A 16,494-nucleotide genomic window follows, 5' to 3' on the forward strand; every position below is an offset into this window, starting at 1 on the left:
TTGTTGGCTGGACGGATGCAAAAAAAATCTTCATGGGAATATCCCTTTTCTCCTCTCTGGTCTGCTGGTTGTGTAGCAGGTGATTTTGCCACTGGTAGTGAAAATTTAGTGATCTGTTGTGCAGCTGGAGGAGGAGGAGGAGGAGGAGGAGGAGGAGGAGGAGGAGGAGGAGACAGGGAAGCTACCGCGATACTGGGCAATTTTACAACTGCAGTGCTGAACTGAAGGTTGCAAGTCTGTGTGGCCATGTCCTTTGTGGAGCAAGGCATGTCATATCGTAAAATGCAGGGCTTTTGACTAGCCAACAACTTGTGAGCAACAGGGTAAGGTCCTTTTTCCTTCACCCGGATCTTCTTGATGTCCCCTCATTGAGATACACAGGACATTCTTGGGATGGTGGTGATGATGATGATGATGATGATGATGATGATGATTGGTTTGTGGGGCGTGAAACTGCACGGTTATCAGTGCCCGTACAATTTCCTAACCTTTGCTCAGTCCAATCTTGTCACGTTCATGAATGATGAGGACAACACAAACACCCAGTCATCTCGAGGCACATGAAAATCCCTGCCCCCGCCGGGAATCGAACCCGGGACCCCATGCTTGAGAAGCAAGAACATGAGCATGAGACCGCGAGCTGTGGACCTCGGGATGAGGCTGCATGGTCCCCATTGCATTTGATCCAGTAGGGCGGAGGAGGCGGGCTATCACCCTCATGAGCATTCCTACCACAAGTAACACATTTGGCCGAATTTTTGCAGGGCATGCAAGTGTGGCTGAAATGTTGGCACTGGTAACAACTCACTGGGTTTGGAATGTTCAGTCAGACCGTGATGACTTCATAGCCTGCTTTGATCTTCAATGGAAGCATTACTTGATCAAACGTGAGAAAAAGAGTGTTTGTAGGCACTAAGGTAGCATAAACCTTTTCCATTACCCGATGAACTGCAGTGATGCTCTCATCAAAGAGGTAAATTTGGATTTCTCCCTCAATCAGACCATCAAGCAGCTTAGCGTAAATAACACCATGTGAAGAATTCAGTGTTTGACTGGCCTCAACATGAATAGGATGCCTGTGGAGGACCGAAGCTGTAAGCTTCGCTTACAGCTTGGCTTGTGGCTTGAAAAAACCACAACTGGTCTTTGGAAGCAAAGTCCCATTATGTAAACGAGAGCAGAATTTCACAGGGACTGCAACTGCATCAGCACCTTTCAGAATAATAAATGAATTAACCATAGCAAAGGACTGACCTCCTCCAGTATGTGATACAACAAGGAACCGAGGTGCAGCTGGGAGATTCTTTGAATCTTTAGCATCATTCCATTTACGTTAAGTAGACATAGACTGAGATGGTGATTGGCTCATTGTGAAAAAATCCTCCATGATTGCCAGTGTCTCCAATGGCTCACTATCCCTCCCCACAGGAGGGCCACCTGCCTTAGGTGATTGTTCATAACTCAGGTCACATCTCTCGAACTCCTGACAGAGGCACCAACTGACAATTTAGGGAAGGTAACACAACTCGTGCAGTCACACCTCACTGTACCAGGCGGTATGTGCGAAACTTACCTGTCAACCTGTGGCTGGGAATTATGCATTACCCAGTCACCTTCTGTGTGTCAAACACATGGGCTGGCCTTCAGGAGCACACAAGGGGAAGAAGAAATGCAGGGAGACCTCAAAGGCCAAAGCAGAGAAAGGGTAGGAGGTGTAGAACAAAGAAACAGATGAGGGGCTGTTCTGATGTCAGGCCATTAAAACTTCAGAACAAATTACCAAAAATATACCATACATGTTGCTCAAGGGAAGGGGAAAAGGAATGGTAGCCAAGCAAGAACTCACCCAAGAGTGGTGAGGCCCATAGGAGGGAGGTTATGATCAAGTTCATCTCACACTCAACATAAAGTGCGTTAAATCTATTCAAAAGCATTGTTGATGCAAGTTCGTGTTTCTAGTAAGTGTAACAGCAAAGGTAGTTAACACACAATATTTCATCAGATACTAGACAGAACAACATTTAGCATTCTTGACATCCAGGAATATGAAGCACTTCAAGCTTGTGACGGTAACCTGCAATAAACTTTGTGGAATCTAGAGTAGCACGGCAACTTGTGAGAGGTAAAGCAGCACCAGTTTCTCTTTAAAAAAACCTCAGCATTAACAGATTGCAATCGACAACTTGAAATCTTTCAGCAATGTCATAAACAGTATTGCCATTTCCTCTGGGCATTATCACCTCAGCTGCTCCTGAATCACACTACTCTGATTTCTACCAATTCTAGCACACCACCCAGTAGTTAAATATAATAGTAGTAGATAATATAAAAGGAATCAAATTTTCAATAAATAGCAATATTTGTAAAATGCCTGTTTACTTACTTATGTCTCAGCTATAAATCTGAAACAATGGAAAGTCTGGGATGGAATGACAATAATATGGAAAGGATAAATTGCTACTCTCCCCATACAGGATGCGTTGAGTTGCAGACAGACACAATGAAAAGACTGCTAAACATTCACACTTTTGGAGAAAAAAGTGGTCCTTCCGAAATAGCACATATGCATGCGCAAGCGCACGTGCACACAGCTGCTGTCTGCAGCCACTACAATCCAAATGTGGGCTGCGCCTACATCTGATGTGTGCAGCAATCTGATGTAGGTGGTGGGGTAAGGAGGCGGCAGGGGCTGGGGAGTGGGCAGGATAGCAGGGTAGAGGTGGAGGAACATGATGTGCCGTTTGTGGGAGTGTGCGGGAATGTGGTGGGGACAGGATAGGGCTTCTAGTTCTGGAGAATGTGCTGGGAGGGGCGATGAAAGATACAGAGAAGAAGTGTGTTGGTGTAACAGAAGGTGTGGGTAGTGCTGGAATGGGAGCAGGGAAGGGGTTAGATAGATGTAGGACAGGGAACCCTGGTGGAGAATGTGGTTCAGTTGCTCTGGTCCTGGTTGGTACTGAGTCACGAGGGGAGTGCCGGGGTTGAACTATGGGTATGTGGGGGGTGGTGGTGGTGGTGGTGGTGGTGGTGGTGGTGGTGGTGGTGGTGGGGGTGGTGGTGGGGTGGTGGTGGTGGTGGCAGGTTACTGGAGAGACAAGACATTGGAGATCCTCTTTCTGAACCTGGTTGGAAGGGTACTTTCAGTCTGTGAAGGTGTCAGTGACACCCTCGGTATATTTGGAGAGGGACTGCTCATCACTACAGGTGCAATGACCATGGGTGACTAGACTGAATAGAAGGGACTTCATTGTATGAAATGGGTGGCAGCTGTCGGAATGGAATTATTGTTGATGGCTGGTAGGTCTTATGTGGATGGAGGTACTGATGCACCCATCCCTGGGGTGGAAGCAGACATCGAGGAAGGTGGCTTTTCAGGTTGAGGAGGATCAGATGAAGCAAATGACGGAGAAGGTGTTGAGATTCTGGTGAAATGTGGATAGTGTGTCCTCACCCTCGGCCCCGATCACAAAGGTGTCACAAATTAATTTGATCCAGGTGACAGGTCTGGGATTCTGGGTGGTTAGGATAGATTCCTCTAGGTGGCCCAGGAATAGATTGGCATAGGATGGAGCCTGGTTGATGTCCATTGCTGTACCATAGATTTCTTTGTAGGTGATGCCTTTAAAGGAGAGGTAATTCTGGGTGAGGATACAGTTGACTATTGTGACCAGAAAGGAAGTTGTAGGTTTGGAATCAGCTGGGTGTTAGGAAAGGTAGTTTTCAATAGTGGCAAGGCCAGGGCCATTTAGGATGTTAGTGCAGAGGGAGAAGGCATTGACAGTGATGAGCAAGGCATTAGATGGTAAAGGAACAGAAACTGTGGAGAGCTGGTGGAGGAAATGACTTGTATCTTTTATACAAGAGGGTAGGTTATGGGTATCAAGCTGAAGGTACTGGTCCACAAGAGCACAGAGAACCTAAGTGGGGGCACAGTAACCAGGCACAATAGGGGCCTTACCAAACCACCCACCACAGGTTGCTGCACATCTTCTTATCCACTCCTAGTCCTTACCTAATTCCCTTTCCCAACCCAAGGTGTGATGCGATCTGTGCCAAGGGGTGCGTGGCACATGGGCAGATGTGTTGCAAATGGAGCCTCAGGTATATCAGGCGACATCCATGAGTAAGTAGCCTTACACCGTGCGCGGTTGCCATGGGGTGGACCATGTAGATCCCCAAATCTCATGGGACCAAGATGGTTATGAGAGACTAAAATAAATTAAAGAAAACTGAGACCTCAGACATCCAAGCATCAGGGTCAGGACTGACAGAATACACTCCCATTACTGAATCAGGGTCTAGACCTGAGCAAGAGGAACTGGGAAGTTCGACCAGATGAAGATTAAAGCCTTGTCTGGGGCCCAGAGAAGGAAACTTCTCAGGGAACAGAAACAAAAGGAAGGCAAAGAATGGCTTTCTAGACATAAGTGGGGGGAATTAAAAGGGCTTTAGCCCAAGACTCCCCAAGAAAAAACTGTCTCAGGTTGAAGGGGATACGCAGACCCCCACAACATCGAAGACAGGTAACAAGAGGATAAGGGAGGAATCTAAAGCCGTCGGCACACAGACCATACATCTGAACATAGAGCGTGCCGAGTTTCAGATATCATAGCGTGGAATAGCATGTTCAGGAGTCTTTCCAAACGTGCAGAGCAATATCTAGCATGTCAGATATTCTGACCATGTGTCTGAACATTGACCAATGAGATGGCACAACGCCACCTACATCACATGTACTCCATCTCCAGTCAGCACAGAGTTGTGAGGCACCATACTGGCATTCATTTCAAGCCTATACGTATATATGCTGTTTCTGAGCACCAGCAAATTGAGAATCACTCGAAAACCCAATGTTAACTGTGTGATTTGTTGCAATAAAATAATGAGAATCATCAGATTCGTGGCAAAAGAATTATTGTAACTTGCGTACAGTGAGAGTATGCTATATGAAGGCAATGACACACTGAGGATCCACCAAAAACGCATTGTTCTTGGTACAAGTTGTTATAATTAAATTTCAGTTAGTAACATAACTATGATTAAAGCTTTTAGCAAGTGGCAACATGCTAGGATTGGCTACTGACACTGTTATGTTGGTTTAGCATAGTGCGTAGCGTCACTGACCCACATGAAGATGCATGACAGGGCGGTGGCTCGCGTCTCGCCACGCCAAACTTTTTTTTCCCCTAACATTTGCATTTTTATTAGGTTCTTATGCTTCATTATTAGTTTAATATAAGTATATACTATAATATTTGATGTTATGTAAATATAAGTTGAGGGGGCTTTTAGTAACACAACCTTTGAATCCATGGTTATGGCAGCAGAGGTGCATAACCTAGGGACCACTACATGTAGGTGGCCTAGGTCCATGCTTAGTAGAAGGAAGGTACAGGCCACCATGATGAATGAAAAGATGGTAATTAACATCATTAGAGGTCGTCTACAAGGAGGAGTTTTGTCCCCTTTATTGTGGAATCTAGTGGTGAACGAATTCATAGAGAAACTAAATTCCAGACAATGCTTTTGCCAAGGATACGCAGATGACCTTGCCATAGTAATACTTCGCAAATCTACTGACACAATTAGGAAATTGGCACAAGGTGCACTGGACATTGTGCAAGACTCGTGCATTAAACAGGATCTAAGGGTTAATCCTAACAAGGGAACCTCCCCATCACACCCCCCTCAGGTTTAGTTATAAGTTGGCACAGTGGATAGGCCTTGAAAAAATGAACACAGATCAATTGAGAAAACAGGAAGAGGTTGTGTGGATCTATGAAAAAAATTAGTAAAATATGCAAACTGAGTAGTCCATGTGCAAGATAGGCAACATCAAGGATAGTGCGAGTTCAGGAGCGCCGTGGTCCTGGGGTTAGCGTGAGTAACAGCGGAACGAGAGGTCCTTGGTTCAAGTCTTCTCTCGCCTGAAAATTTTACTTTCTTTATTTTCGCGAAGTTGTGATCTGTCCGTTCGTTCATTGACGTCTCTGTTCACTGTAATAAGTTTAGTGTCTGTGTTTTGTGACCGCACTGCAAAACCGTGCCATTGGTAAATGAAAGGACGTGCCTCTCCAATGGGAACCGAAAACATTTTATCGCAAGGTCATAGATCAACCGATTCCTCCACAGGAAAACACATCTGATATATTCTATATGACACTGGTGACGGCATGTGCGTCACATGACAGGAATATGTTGTCGACTCACCTAACTTGGCGAAAGGGTAAAAAGATTCTTCTACCTTGCCCGATTTAGGTCTTACTCCCAAAAAAGTGATGAAAACATAAGAGTTTGTCACATAAACTGAAAATAAAAAATTAAACTTTTCACTCGGGGGAAGACTTGAACCTAGGACCTCTCATTCCGCAACTGCTCACGCTAACCACGGGACCACGGCACTCCTTGAGTCCCACTGTCCTTGATGTTGCCTATCTTCGCATAGACTACTCAGTTTGTATATTTTACTAATTTTTTTCATAGTTCCACATAACTTCTTCCTGTTTTCTCGATTGATCTGTGTTCAGTTTTTCAAGGGCTATCCACTGTGCCAACCCAACACCCAAGTTGGAATCTAAAGCTCTTCGATGAAACTCTACCTGTGAAGGGGATAGTGAAATTATCTAGGGGTAACCTTACATGAGAAATTAACATGGGCCCCTCACATTAAGAGCATCTGCTCCAAGGTGAAAGGTACTCTAGTGAGTATTAGATGGGCTTGTGGCAAAAACTGGGACCTAAGCCATAGAGGTATGCACTGGATATACACAATGGTGGTTAAACCTAGGATCTCCTATGGGGCCGTAGTGTGGTGGAAAAAGGTAAAACAGCAGGTTGCAGCTAAGGAGCTTGCTAAGGTGCAGAGACTGGCCTGCTTAGCCATAACAGGTGGAATTAGCAGCACACCAACTGCTGGGATGGAAGCCATGCTGGACATGCCTCCACTACACCTTTGGGTGAAGATGAAGGCAAGAGCTGGTGCATACAAGCTCAAAACTGGTAAAAGCTGGATCCCATTGGGATATCCAGAATCACACACTAAAATAGTAAGTGAGGTAAATATAGGAATGGCTGGGGAAATGCCGGCCGACTATATAACAACTCCCAACTGCTTCAACAAGCCTTACAATATAATAACTGGAAGTAGGGAGCAGTGGGAATAAAACAGTTCGACACCGCACGGGGAACATTGTTGGGTCGAAATCAAACTAAGGCACTGGGGCCAGAGTGTACGGGGTTCAGCCAAGACCGGAGGGCATCATCTCTCTATGAAAACTGGCCTCAGTATTCCAAGCTGAAATTACTGCAATGTGTGGAGGAGAGTATGCGTAGGTGCTACAAGGAACGTAGCATCTACATATATTCAAGACAGCCAGGCAGTCCTGAAAACACTGGCAGCTCCTGCAACACGATCTTAGATTGTTGGAGAATGTCACAGGGCTCTGGTGGAGCTCGGGGGAAGCAATAGGGTAAACCGAGTGGGGCTCCCTGGCCACTCAGGGATCGGTGGCAATGAACAAGCTGACAGATTGGCCAGGATGGGGGCGAAGACTCCATACGTTGGACCAGAACCTGTCCTGACAATCACCAAGGCTCTGATCAAACTAGAACTACGGAACTGGCTTAGAAGTCAGCAGAGAATACTGGACCAAGGTCTATAAACAACATGGTAAAGTAGTGATGCCAAAGCCATGTTTTAAAAGAAGCTCTGTAATCCTGGGCTTTAACAGGAAAGAGATTAAACTCATGGTTAGATTGATGACCAGCCATGGGAATTTCAAAAAACACCCACATACAATGGGTATAAAGGAAGAAGACCCTAAACGTAGGATCTGTGATGAGAGTGAAGAAACTGCATCACACCTATTCTTCGAATGCACAGCATTGGAGAGCAAGAGAGACAGAATTTTCGAGACAACTAAAAATAAAAAAACCTGGTAAAGGGACTCCTTGTACAATTTATAGGCATTGGTTGGCTTTACTAAATAAACAGGTGCCCCATCCTGTACATCTATACTCAGTGAAACACTGTGTCACTGTGAAGTGCATGGCATGTCCCACTGTACCAGTTACTAGGGTTTTTTCCCCTGTTCCATTAACATATGGAGCGTGGGAAGTATGGTTGTTTAAATTGTTCTGAGTGTGTTGTAATTAATCTAATCTTGTCCTTACAGTCCCTAAGGAAGCACACATAGGGTGTAATTGCATATTCCTGCAGTCGTAATTCAAAACTGGTTCTTTAAACTATATGTACGTTTTCTTGGGATAGTTTATTTCTGTCTTCAATAGTCTGCCAGTTAATTTTTTTTCAGCATCTCTGTGACACTCTACCATAGATCAAACGAACTGCAACAGTGCACAGGCAAATGTCTTCTTGTGAGATAGTGTGTAGATCCTTGTAAGAGACAAACATCACAATGTTAACCATGTTTAGTGTTTCGCAGAATCTGCAAGTCGTCATCTAACTGCTAAAGGTTTTGTTTGCGTCATTCAAGTCAAATGGTAATTGCTATTTAAAGGCTTTATGTAGTAAGCTTTTTTTCTGGTGTTCACTTTCTTGCTGAACTGCAGTGAAGCCATGTATGCTGGATACTTGCAATACTACCACATCATAAATTCCATCCCAAAAATTTTCATTCATGATATATATTTGAGCATGCTTCACTATGTTGTTTTGAGCACTGTCTGGTCCACAACATCACATAAAAATGCCTGATGACTGACTATACCTTAAATTGGTAGCATTTATGTCTAGCATTCCAGAGATTATTCAGCATACACTAATTACAACAGCTGCAAATAATGCTACACTGGCCGCGCCAAAATCTTGTCATTAAGATTCCTTAAAACTGCTTTATTAAACTGAGCTAGTGCACTATCTCCAGTGCGTTAAATATTACTGGGATGTCATACTTCACTAGATGATACATAATCATGTGCAGGATTTTTGGCAAGTTGTTAACTGCTTGCAAAGATTAATTTCTCAACATGACTTAGTACATTCCTGGAGCAATAACTAGCTACTGGATTTCATTCATAAAGGAAATTACATACAAATTATAAAATACATCATGTACTGAAACATACATCAATGTACTGTTATTTACCTTGTCACAAACAAGGCACTGTAGCAGTTGCAATATAGTTGGAGCAACACCTTCATCCAGCAAACAACATGCCTTAATGAGGAATGGTACAAGTTGTGTGTCACGTGCACAGTATGTTTGCCAGTGACCAACACGAGAAGATGCAACTTCGACACATGCCTTCAAATGTTCAACTAGTTCCACCAAAGTATCATAAGGCAGTGTATTGCATCGAGGATATGGAGACTGTGGGTCTAATCCGTGTGAAGAACATACTTGCTGAATCCACTGTAACAAAAAGATACAAGATATTGATTTTGGAGAAAAGTAACTAACAATTCACTTTGTATATTAATCTCTTAACATTTTAAATACAATTGTATATATTAGGTTGGCACATAAGTTCATAACATTTATGTTTTGCATGTTGGTATTCCAGTAGCGACGGGTTTATTTATCGACTGTCTTTTTCTTTGGTAGTTCACTGTTACTGTTTCAGTTTGTATATTGTCATTTTCTCATGGAGATAGCGAATTGAGCTGTGCATGCTAGAAGATAGAGTGAGAAGTAGAGAAATCTGAAGATCTGACATTCTTCTGTTTCAGTTCAATAGAGCAGTGACAGCAACAGAGGCAGCCAGAAAAATTTGCGACATGTATGGATATAATGCCATTAGATAGAGCATAGCAAGAATATTTTTCTTTTGTTAACAAGGATAGTTTTGACACTAGTGACTCTCCTTGTTCAGGAAGGCCTTTGGGGTTTGATGAAGAGCATTTAAACACATTAATCCACAATGATCCATATCAGTGAATACGAGAACTGGCACATGTGATGAACTGTGATCATTCTGCCATCCATTCTATTTGCATGCAATGGGGAAAGTTTAAAAATCAGGTGTACAAATACTGCACGCTCTGCTATAAGTCAAAATCACAAAAATCGGGAGGTGGCCATATGGGTTTATCTGCTTGTTTGTTATCAACTGGCTTGTGAACGATACTGATCATTCCTGTCTTGTATCATTACTAGTGAAGAGAAATGGCATCTTTATGGTAACATAAGGAAAACAAAGGGATGGCTGAGCAAAACAGCAACTCCCCATACAAAGACCTGTGCACATCAACAAAACAATGTAATGCGTCCAGCAGAAACGCACCGGTGTAGTGTACTACAAATTAGTTACCCTATGTGTAACCATCAATGCTGACATTATTGTCAACAATTACCAGGAAGACTGTGTGAAGTGATTCTCCACCACAATACCCCCTGCTTGCATACTGACAAAAAAACACTATACAAGAGTTGGGTTGGGAAGTCATTCTGCAACCACCTTATTCATTTGATCTTATGCCCTCAGATTTTCATCTCAAAACCGCACGATTTCTACAGTTGTGGAAACAAAAGTTACTGACTGGTAGTCAGTAGGCTGGTAGACTGTTGTAAACAGTGGAGGAGAATATATTACTGATGACTAAAGTCTCCATTACATTTATTTGTTGTGTTTATTAAACTTTTGGAAAAATGCTACATACTTATGCATCAACCCAATAATTCACATCAGAATATAATGTACGCTGTTCACAGTAAAGACCTACATTTAAAAAAGTTTTCAGAAATTCTCATTTGTAACACATACCTATCGACTCAAGCATAACTGCAAAACTGGTTCTAGAGAAAGTGTTAGATAATTCGTAGTATGTTTGGTTGATGATTTCTGTCTCCCCTCTAGTAATTATACAAAGGGAGTTATGGTTTCAACACAAGCCGTATAACTACATGGAAAAGCTACATTTTTATAATCAAGATAAGAAGATAGGTCCAGGAGGAAAAATGATTGTTGTTATTGGTACATGAGGTGAACATCCAAAGGTTTCTCAGAAGTGTTAGTGTTAGGTTTCTTCCTGCTACTTGCACACACGATGATGTCAATTTCAATTCTTGAGAGAAATAAGGTAGTGAAAGTTTTACAGGCCACACACACCTTTGTTTTTGATGCAGGCTGCAACATGTAATTGCTCTCGAAGATTATTTCCCTGGAGAATAGAATGCTATCACAAGTTTTTTCTGTGAGTGTATGACACTCCAAGATTTGGTTTCATACAATGACATCATCTTAACTTCTACATCCCAGATGGGTAGATTTGAACTGTGGAATTAATTTGGTAGATGAATAATCTGACATGGACAGGGTTGGTAGTTGTAGTTTTTCTGTAGCTTGAGAAACTTCTGCTTATCCAGTATGAGCGAGTCAGTTCTTTTCAGCATCAAGTAGTTTGAACAAAAACTCAGCAATGTGTTATTTAGAAAGAAAAAAGGGATCCACCATTTGATTAACAAAATAAAAAAGGAGTTTTTCAGGAGTTTTCCATAGTTACTCAATTAATCATTTCCATCCTGTGCCATTGATTGAATAATACAAGTCCTTAACAATAACAAATCATAATTTGAACTATATGTGTATTAACGAGTAAATCCCTAGGCATTTGATGACAAGATCTTCTAATAGTGGATCAAGGAAATTGCCTGTGTAAATGCAAAATTAAGAATATATATATAATTACAAATACAAATATTCTCACACATAGAGAAACCACACAGACTTACATGTTCTATTACACATACTTGTTAATTTAGTAGCTTGTTAAGTTTCAAAAATATACTAACAAGTGTAATTTAGATTCATTCTTCTCATGTTAATTTTTGCTAATAAGAAGGGAAATGTGCCTGTCATAAACCCCATCTCAGTTATCAAATGTATGTCTGATGACACAAATTAATTTTAATGTGATTCTTCAGTTTCTCTCAGCGTCTTTGTTGATCGAAGAGTCCATTGGTGTACTGCCAATTTACAGTGTCCAACTACACCGACACTGCCACAGACACCGACCTCTGCGACTCTGCAACTGCCGACATGCGCCAACCACATAGGGAATGGCCTGTAAGGCAGCCTCCCGCCCTCAGGAGATCAGCGCACCGGACGATGACGACATGTCTGATTGCCGAAATATTTTACCCGTTGGACCCTATGAACTGACAATATGCCCGTGGACTCTTCAATAAACTAATTTTAATTTTCCACTGTCCCTTTCTGTCCCCCCACTACCACTGCGTGCACGCGTGCCAACACACACACACACACACACACACACACACACACACACACAGAGAGAGAGAGAGAGAGAGAGAGAGAGAGAGAGAGAGAGAGAGAGAGAGAACTATATTTTGAAATAATGTCATCACTTACATTGAAATGCGAGTTCAGAGAATGCAAATCCCGCAATTGCCGGTATTCTTCTTTTGTACCACAGATAGAAAGCAGTAATTTTCTAACTTGCCGACGTACGAAAGGTGTCTGTTGAGTCATCATATATTCGCAGAGGTAATAGCGCCATTCCTGTTGCATAGATAATAAAGAACATTGACACAAATAACTACATCGGAATATTTCTTGTAACAACTATTACTACAATAATAGCTGTAACACACGACTAACTATTAACTACTATTTTGACATCCATCTAAGGTACTCACAATTCCTCCCAAATCTGATAATATAAATTCAGATAAACAAAAGAAGAAGAAGAAGAAGAAGACGAAGAAGAAGAAGACAGGTTTAAATACTTGAATGGAAATAATTACAAGGCATGTTTTTTCAAGTATCATTTTGAAAATCCACTGTTGCAGCACCAAAGTCAGTATTTGGTGTATGCATGCAGTGTAATACACTCTGTCAGCAAGTCACAGACACCATTACGGAGTCATTTGGTGTGTTTACATTTGGTTGTGGTACTTGATATGTTTTGTCAGATTGAGAATCCTGCAGACTGTGAAATATGCGCTGATATTTGTTTTCTTAGTGCTAAATGTGTGTAGGTGATCAACAGGATGATGATGATGAAGATGTCAAAACAGAGGAAGATTTCTACAAGGATGGTTTTGAAAAAGTTGGTTTTACTGCCAGTGGGAATTATGTCAAAAAGTAGATTAAAGCACAGGTATTCATGTAAAAATAAAATTGCAACTTGTTTTATTTTAATGTCAAAATGGTACTTACTTTAAAAAAACACGTCTTGTATAAATTATGTAAATGATATCCTATGATAGGGCTGAGTGCAAAAATTATGTAAATGACTTTCTATGATTGGGCTGAGTGTAATACAATACAGCTGGTAACAAGCCTTAAAGTGTAAACTTTGGAACTGCCAAGTCACAGCACTGTAATTTGCTGTTAAAGCAATCAAAACAAAATGGTGCAGCGCACTTCCACTTCATCAATGGACTGCATCATTTTATTTTGGCTTCTCTAGCAGCATGCTACGATATTGTAGCACAAGGATAAGTGTGTACCAGGACTGCATATAGGTATCTGTAACCATACAATACATTAATTGTGTAACCGTATCTTTTTGAGGTGGCAATTAAACTATATGACTACCCCTTGTACATAATGATGCTGTACCAAATATAAGCAACTAGCCCAAATTTAATCCTCATTTTGCATACTATACAAGAATCAGACATAATTCCTAGCTACAAATGTGTGTCCAACTACCTAATGGTAACTTCCACATGCAAAATATTTGCAATTTCTTGGAATATGGCTAATGCAGTTCCCTGTGATGTGTTATAGGAGGTAGAAAGCCACCGATATTCCTATTCAAACTCCCATATTAAATGGCAGTGATTTGTGCACTCTGACATGGATGTATTTTATAGGGTAATTATACAGAAAATCAGGGTGCTTCGCAAAAAGGAGGTCTGTCATGAAAGGGTGCAAACAACAACATAAAATACTGTTGTAGTCAAACTGTCTCATGATGCCACCTGCAAGAACCAAACATCCATGGTATCTCAAGTAAATACACCCCACAGCATAACAACTTGCACTAACAGCCTGCGTTAAGTCCTGCAGTGAAATATCTCAAACTGTCTCTCTGAAAGATTTCATCTTCTAACACGATCAAACAGATAATTCATCTGAATAGGGATATTTCACTGTCGTTCCAGTGTCTGATCGTAGGTTTCCCCACATCCACTTAAACATATCAGGGTTTACCACTGTTGCAATACAGCAATTAGAAATAGAGTACAATCTCTGACTGGACATGAGTAGCAAATGAAATCAGCCATTTTTCCAATGACAGATGTTTTCATAATACTATACCCGACCATAATTTTCCTTGTCAACACTGTTAAAACTGGTGACTCCACCATTCTGCCTACAACTAACAGATTTATCTCTGTCCCCAAACTCTTGTCATATACCTTTTATATCACAAAATGTGTCCTCTACATCACTGACAAGTATACATTTCCCTGGTAGATGGTGAACACAACATTCTGAGTAATCAAAGTAAACAAGTAATAAATGCATAAAAATATCACATTTCAAATGTGCCAGGAAATTTCAAAAATACCTGTTCACTTGCCTCATCAACAAGTATGGTCTTTGCTTGAGTCAAACTACTCTTATGGATTTGATAAGGTAGTCTCAACACCATTTCGGTCAACAATTGAGGATAAGCTTCAAACACATCAGCTGCATGGCTCTTCACATACTGTCGGAGGAAGAATGGTGCCATATCAGGTGGTGGGATGGTTGGACGAGCCTTAAGCAAGGTTCCACCTACTATAGAAGTTCCTTCTTCTGGAGATGAACTGAAAAAGGAGAAAGCATTACGTTTCAGTTCAGAAAGAAATTTCATGATTGTGGTGGTGGTAATAATAATAATAATAATAATAATAATAATAATAATAATAATAACCTCTTCCAGTAATTTAAAAGTGACTTCAATAATGCCAAACAATAGTTAATTAGATCAGATTCCCTCAATGTGGTGGAGGTAACACTTGATACAAATGATGTATTCTCTGTTGTTGCCTTACTCGTTGACTTGGTACGAGATAACATAACACCTGAAAGAAAGATGAAGTTTTCTGTCAAAGTACAATAAAATGAATACATGATTTCAAATAGTACCAAAAGGTATTTCACACATTCAATCAATAATGTCTTTATCTGAACAAAACTAGAAGATGCACACTTTGAAACTTACTAAGAAGCCTCATGATTACTAAACACACTTCACGGTTCTTATTGCGCTCCGACACATTGCTTGTATCAGGTTGTTTCAGGTTTAACTCATTTAAAAGTGCAGATAGTAACTGTTTCAAGCAGTCCTGACTTCTTTCTTCATTGCCATAAAGATCACTTGTCAGCATCAAAACAACCTGTACGACAAACATAGATGTATAGTCAAAATTTGAAAAAGTTAAATTCTTTAAAGAACCAAATGTATACTATAAATGCAGCATACTTTAATGACTTCAGTTTTCTCAACACAAAACACCTCTACATCAGAAATGCTAGTCAAATGGACATGGGATAATATAAGCTATAAATTTTGACTGAATTTTCTCATTCTGAGAGAACTGAAGGGCGATCTGTTTAACTGTTAGAAACCTTTCAACAGCCAAGACCACACAAAATATTTTTTCATTTAAGGCAACCGGTTTCAACAGACTATGTTGTCATCTTCAGGTCTTTCACAACAAAAAGATTTTAAAATCTGAAGAAGATAGCATAGTCTGTTGAAACAGGTTGTCTTCAATAAAGAAATATTTTATGCGATCCACGAACTATGGACCTTGACCATGGACCACGCCATTGATGGGGGAGGCTTGCGTGCCTCAGTGATACAGATAGCTGTACTGAAGTGCAACTACAATGGAGGGGTATCTGTTGTGGTTCCTGAAGAGGGGCAGCCACCTTTTCAGTAGTTTCAGGGGCAACAGTCTGGATGATTGACTGAACTGGTCTTGCAACATCAACCAAAACAGCTTTGCTATGCTGGTACTGCAAAAGGCAAAGAGCAAGGAGAAACTACAGCTGTAATTTTTCCCGAGGGCATGCAGGAATGATTATGGTATCCTCTTGGATAAAATATTCCGGAGGTAAAATAGTCCCCCATTCAGATCTTCAGTTGGGGACTACACACGAGGATATTGTCATCAGCAAGGAGAAAACTGGCATTCTACATATCAGAGCATGGAATGTTAGATCCCTTAATTGCAGAGGTAAGTCATAAAATTTAAAAAGGGAAATGGATAGAGTGAAGTTAGATATAGTGGGAATTAGTGAAGTTCGGTGGCAGGAGGAACAGGACTTCTGGTCAGGTGAATACAGGGTTATAAATACAAAATCAAATAGGGGTAATGCAGAAGTAGGTTTAATAATGAATAAAAAACTAGAATGCAGATAAGTTACTATGAACAGCATAGTGAACATATTATTGTAGCCAAGTTAGATACAAAGCCTGCTCCCACCACAGTAGCACAAGTTTATATGTCAACTAGCTCTCCAGATGATGAAGAGATTGAAGAAATGTATGATGAGATAAAAGAA

General features: G+C 41.1%; 1 protein-coding gene across 1 annotated transcript in view; it reads right to left on the reverse strand.

Annotated features, from left to right (window-relative positions):
• The window catches only part of LOC126185121 (protein purity of essence), a 321,301-nt gene that overhangs the window by 115,115 nt on the left and 189,692 nt on the right, over nucleotides 1-16,494 (reverse strand). The window contains 5 exon segments of the mRNA XM_049927939.1: nucleotides 9,108-9,374; nucleotides 12,334-12,483; nucleotides 14,507-14,747; nucleotides 14,855-15,005; nucleotides 15,146-15,320. Coding sequence (XP_049783896.1) covers nucleotides 9,108-9,374; nucleotides 12,334-12,483; nucleotides 14,507-14,747; nucleotides 14,855-15,005; nucleotides 15,146-15,320 — 984 coding nt within the window.

This window comes from Schistocerca cancellata, chromosome 4 (assembly GCF_023864275.1).
Source record: "Schistocerca cancellata isolate TAMUIC-IGC-003103 chromosome 4, iqSchCanc2.1, whole genome shotgun sequence".
NCBI classification, from domain to species: domain Eukaryota; kingdom Metazoa; phylum Arthropoda; class Insecta; order Orthoptera; family Acrididae; genus Schistocerca; species Schistocerca cancellata.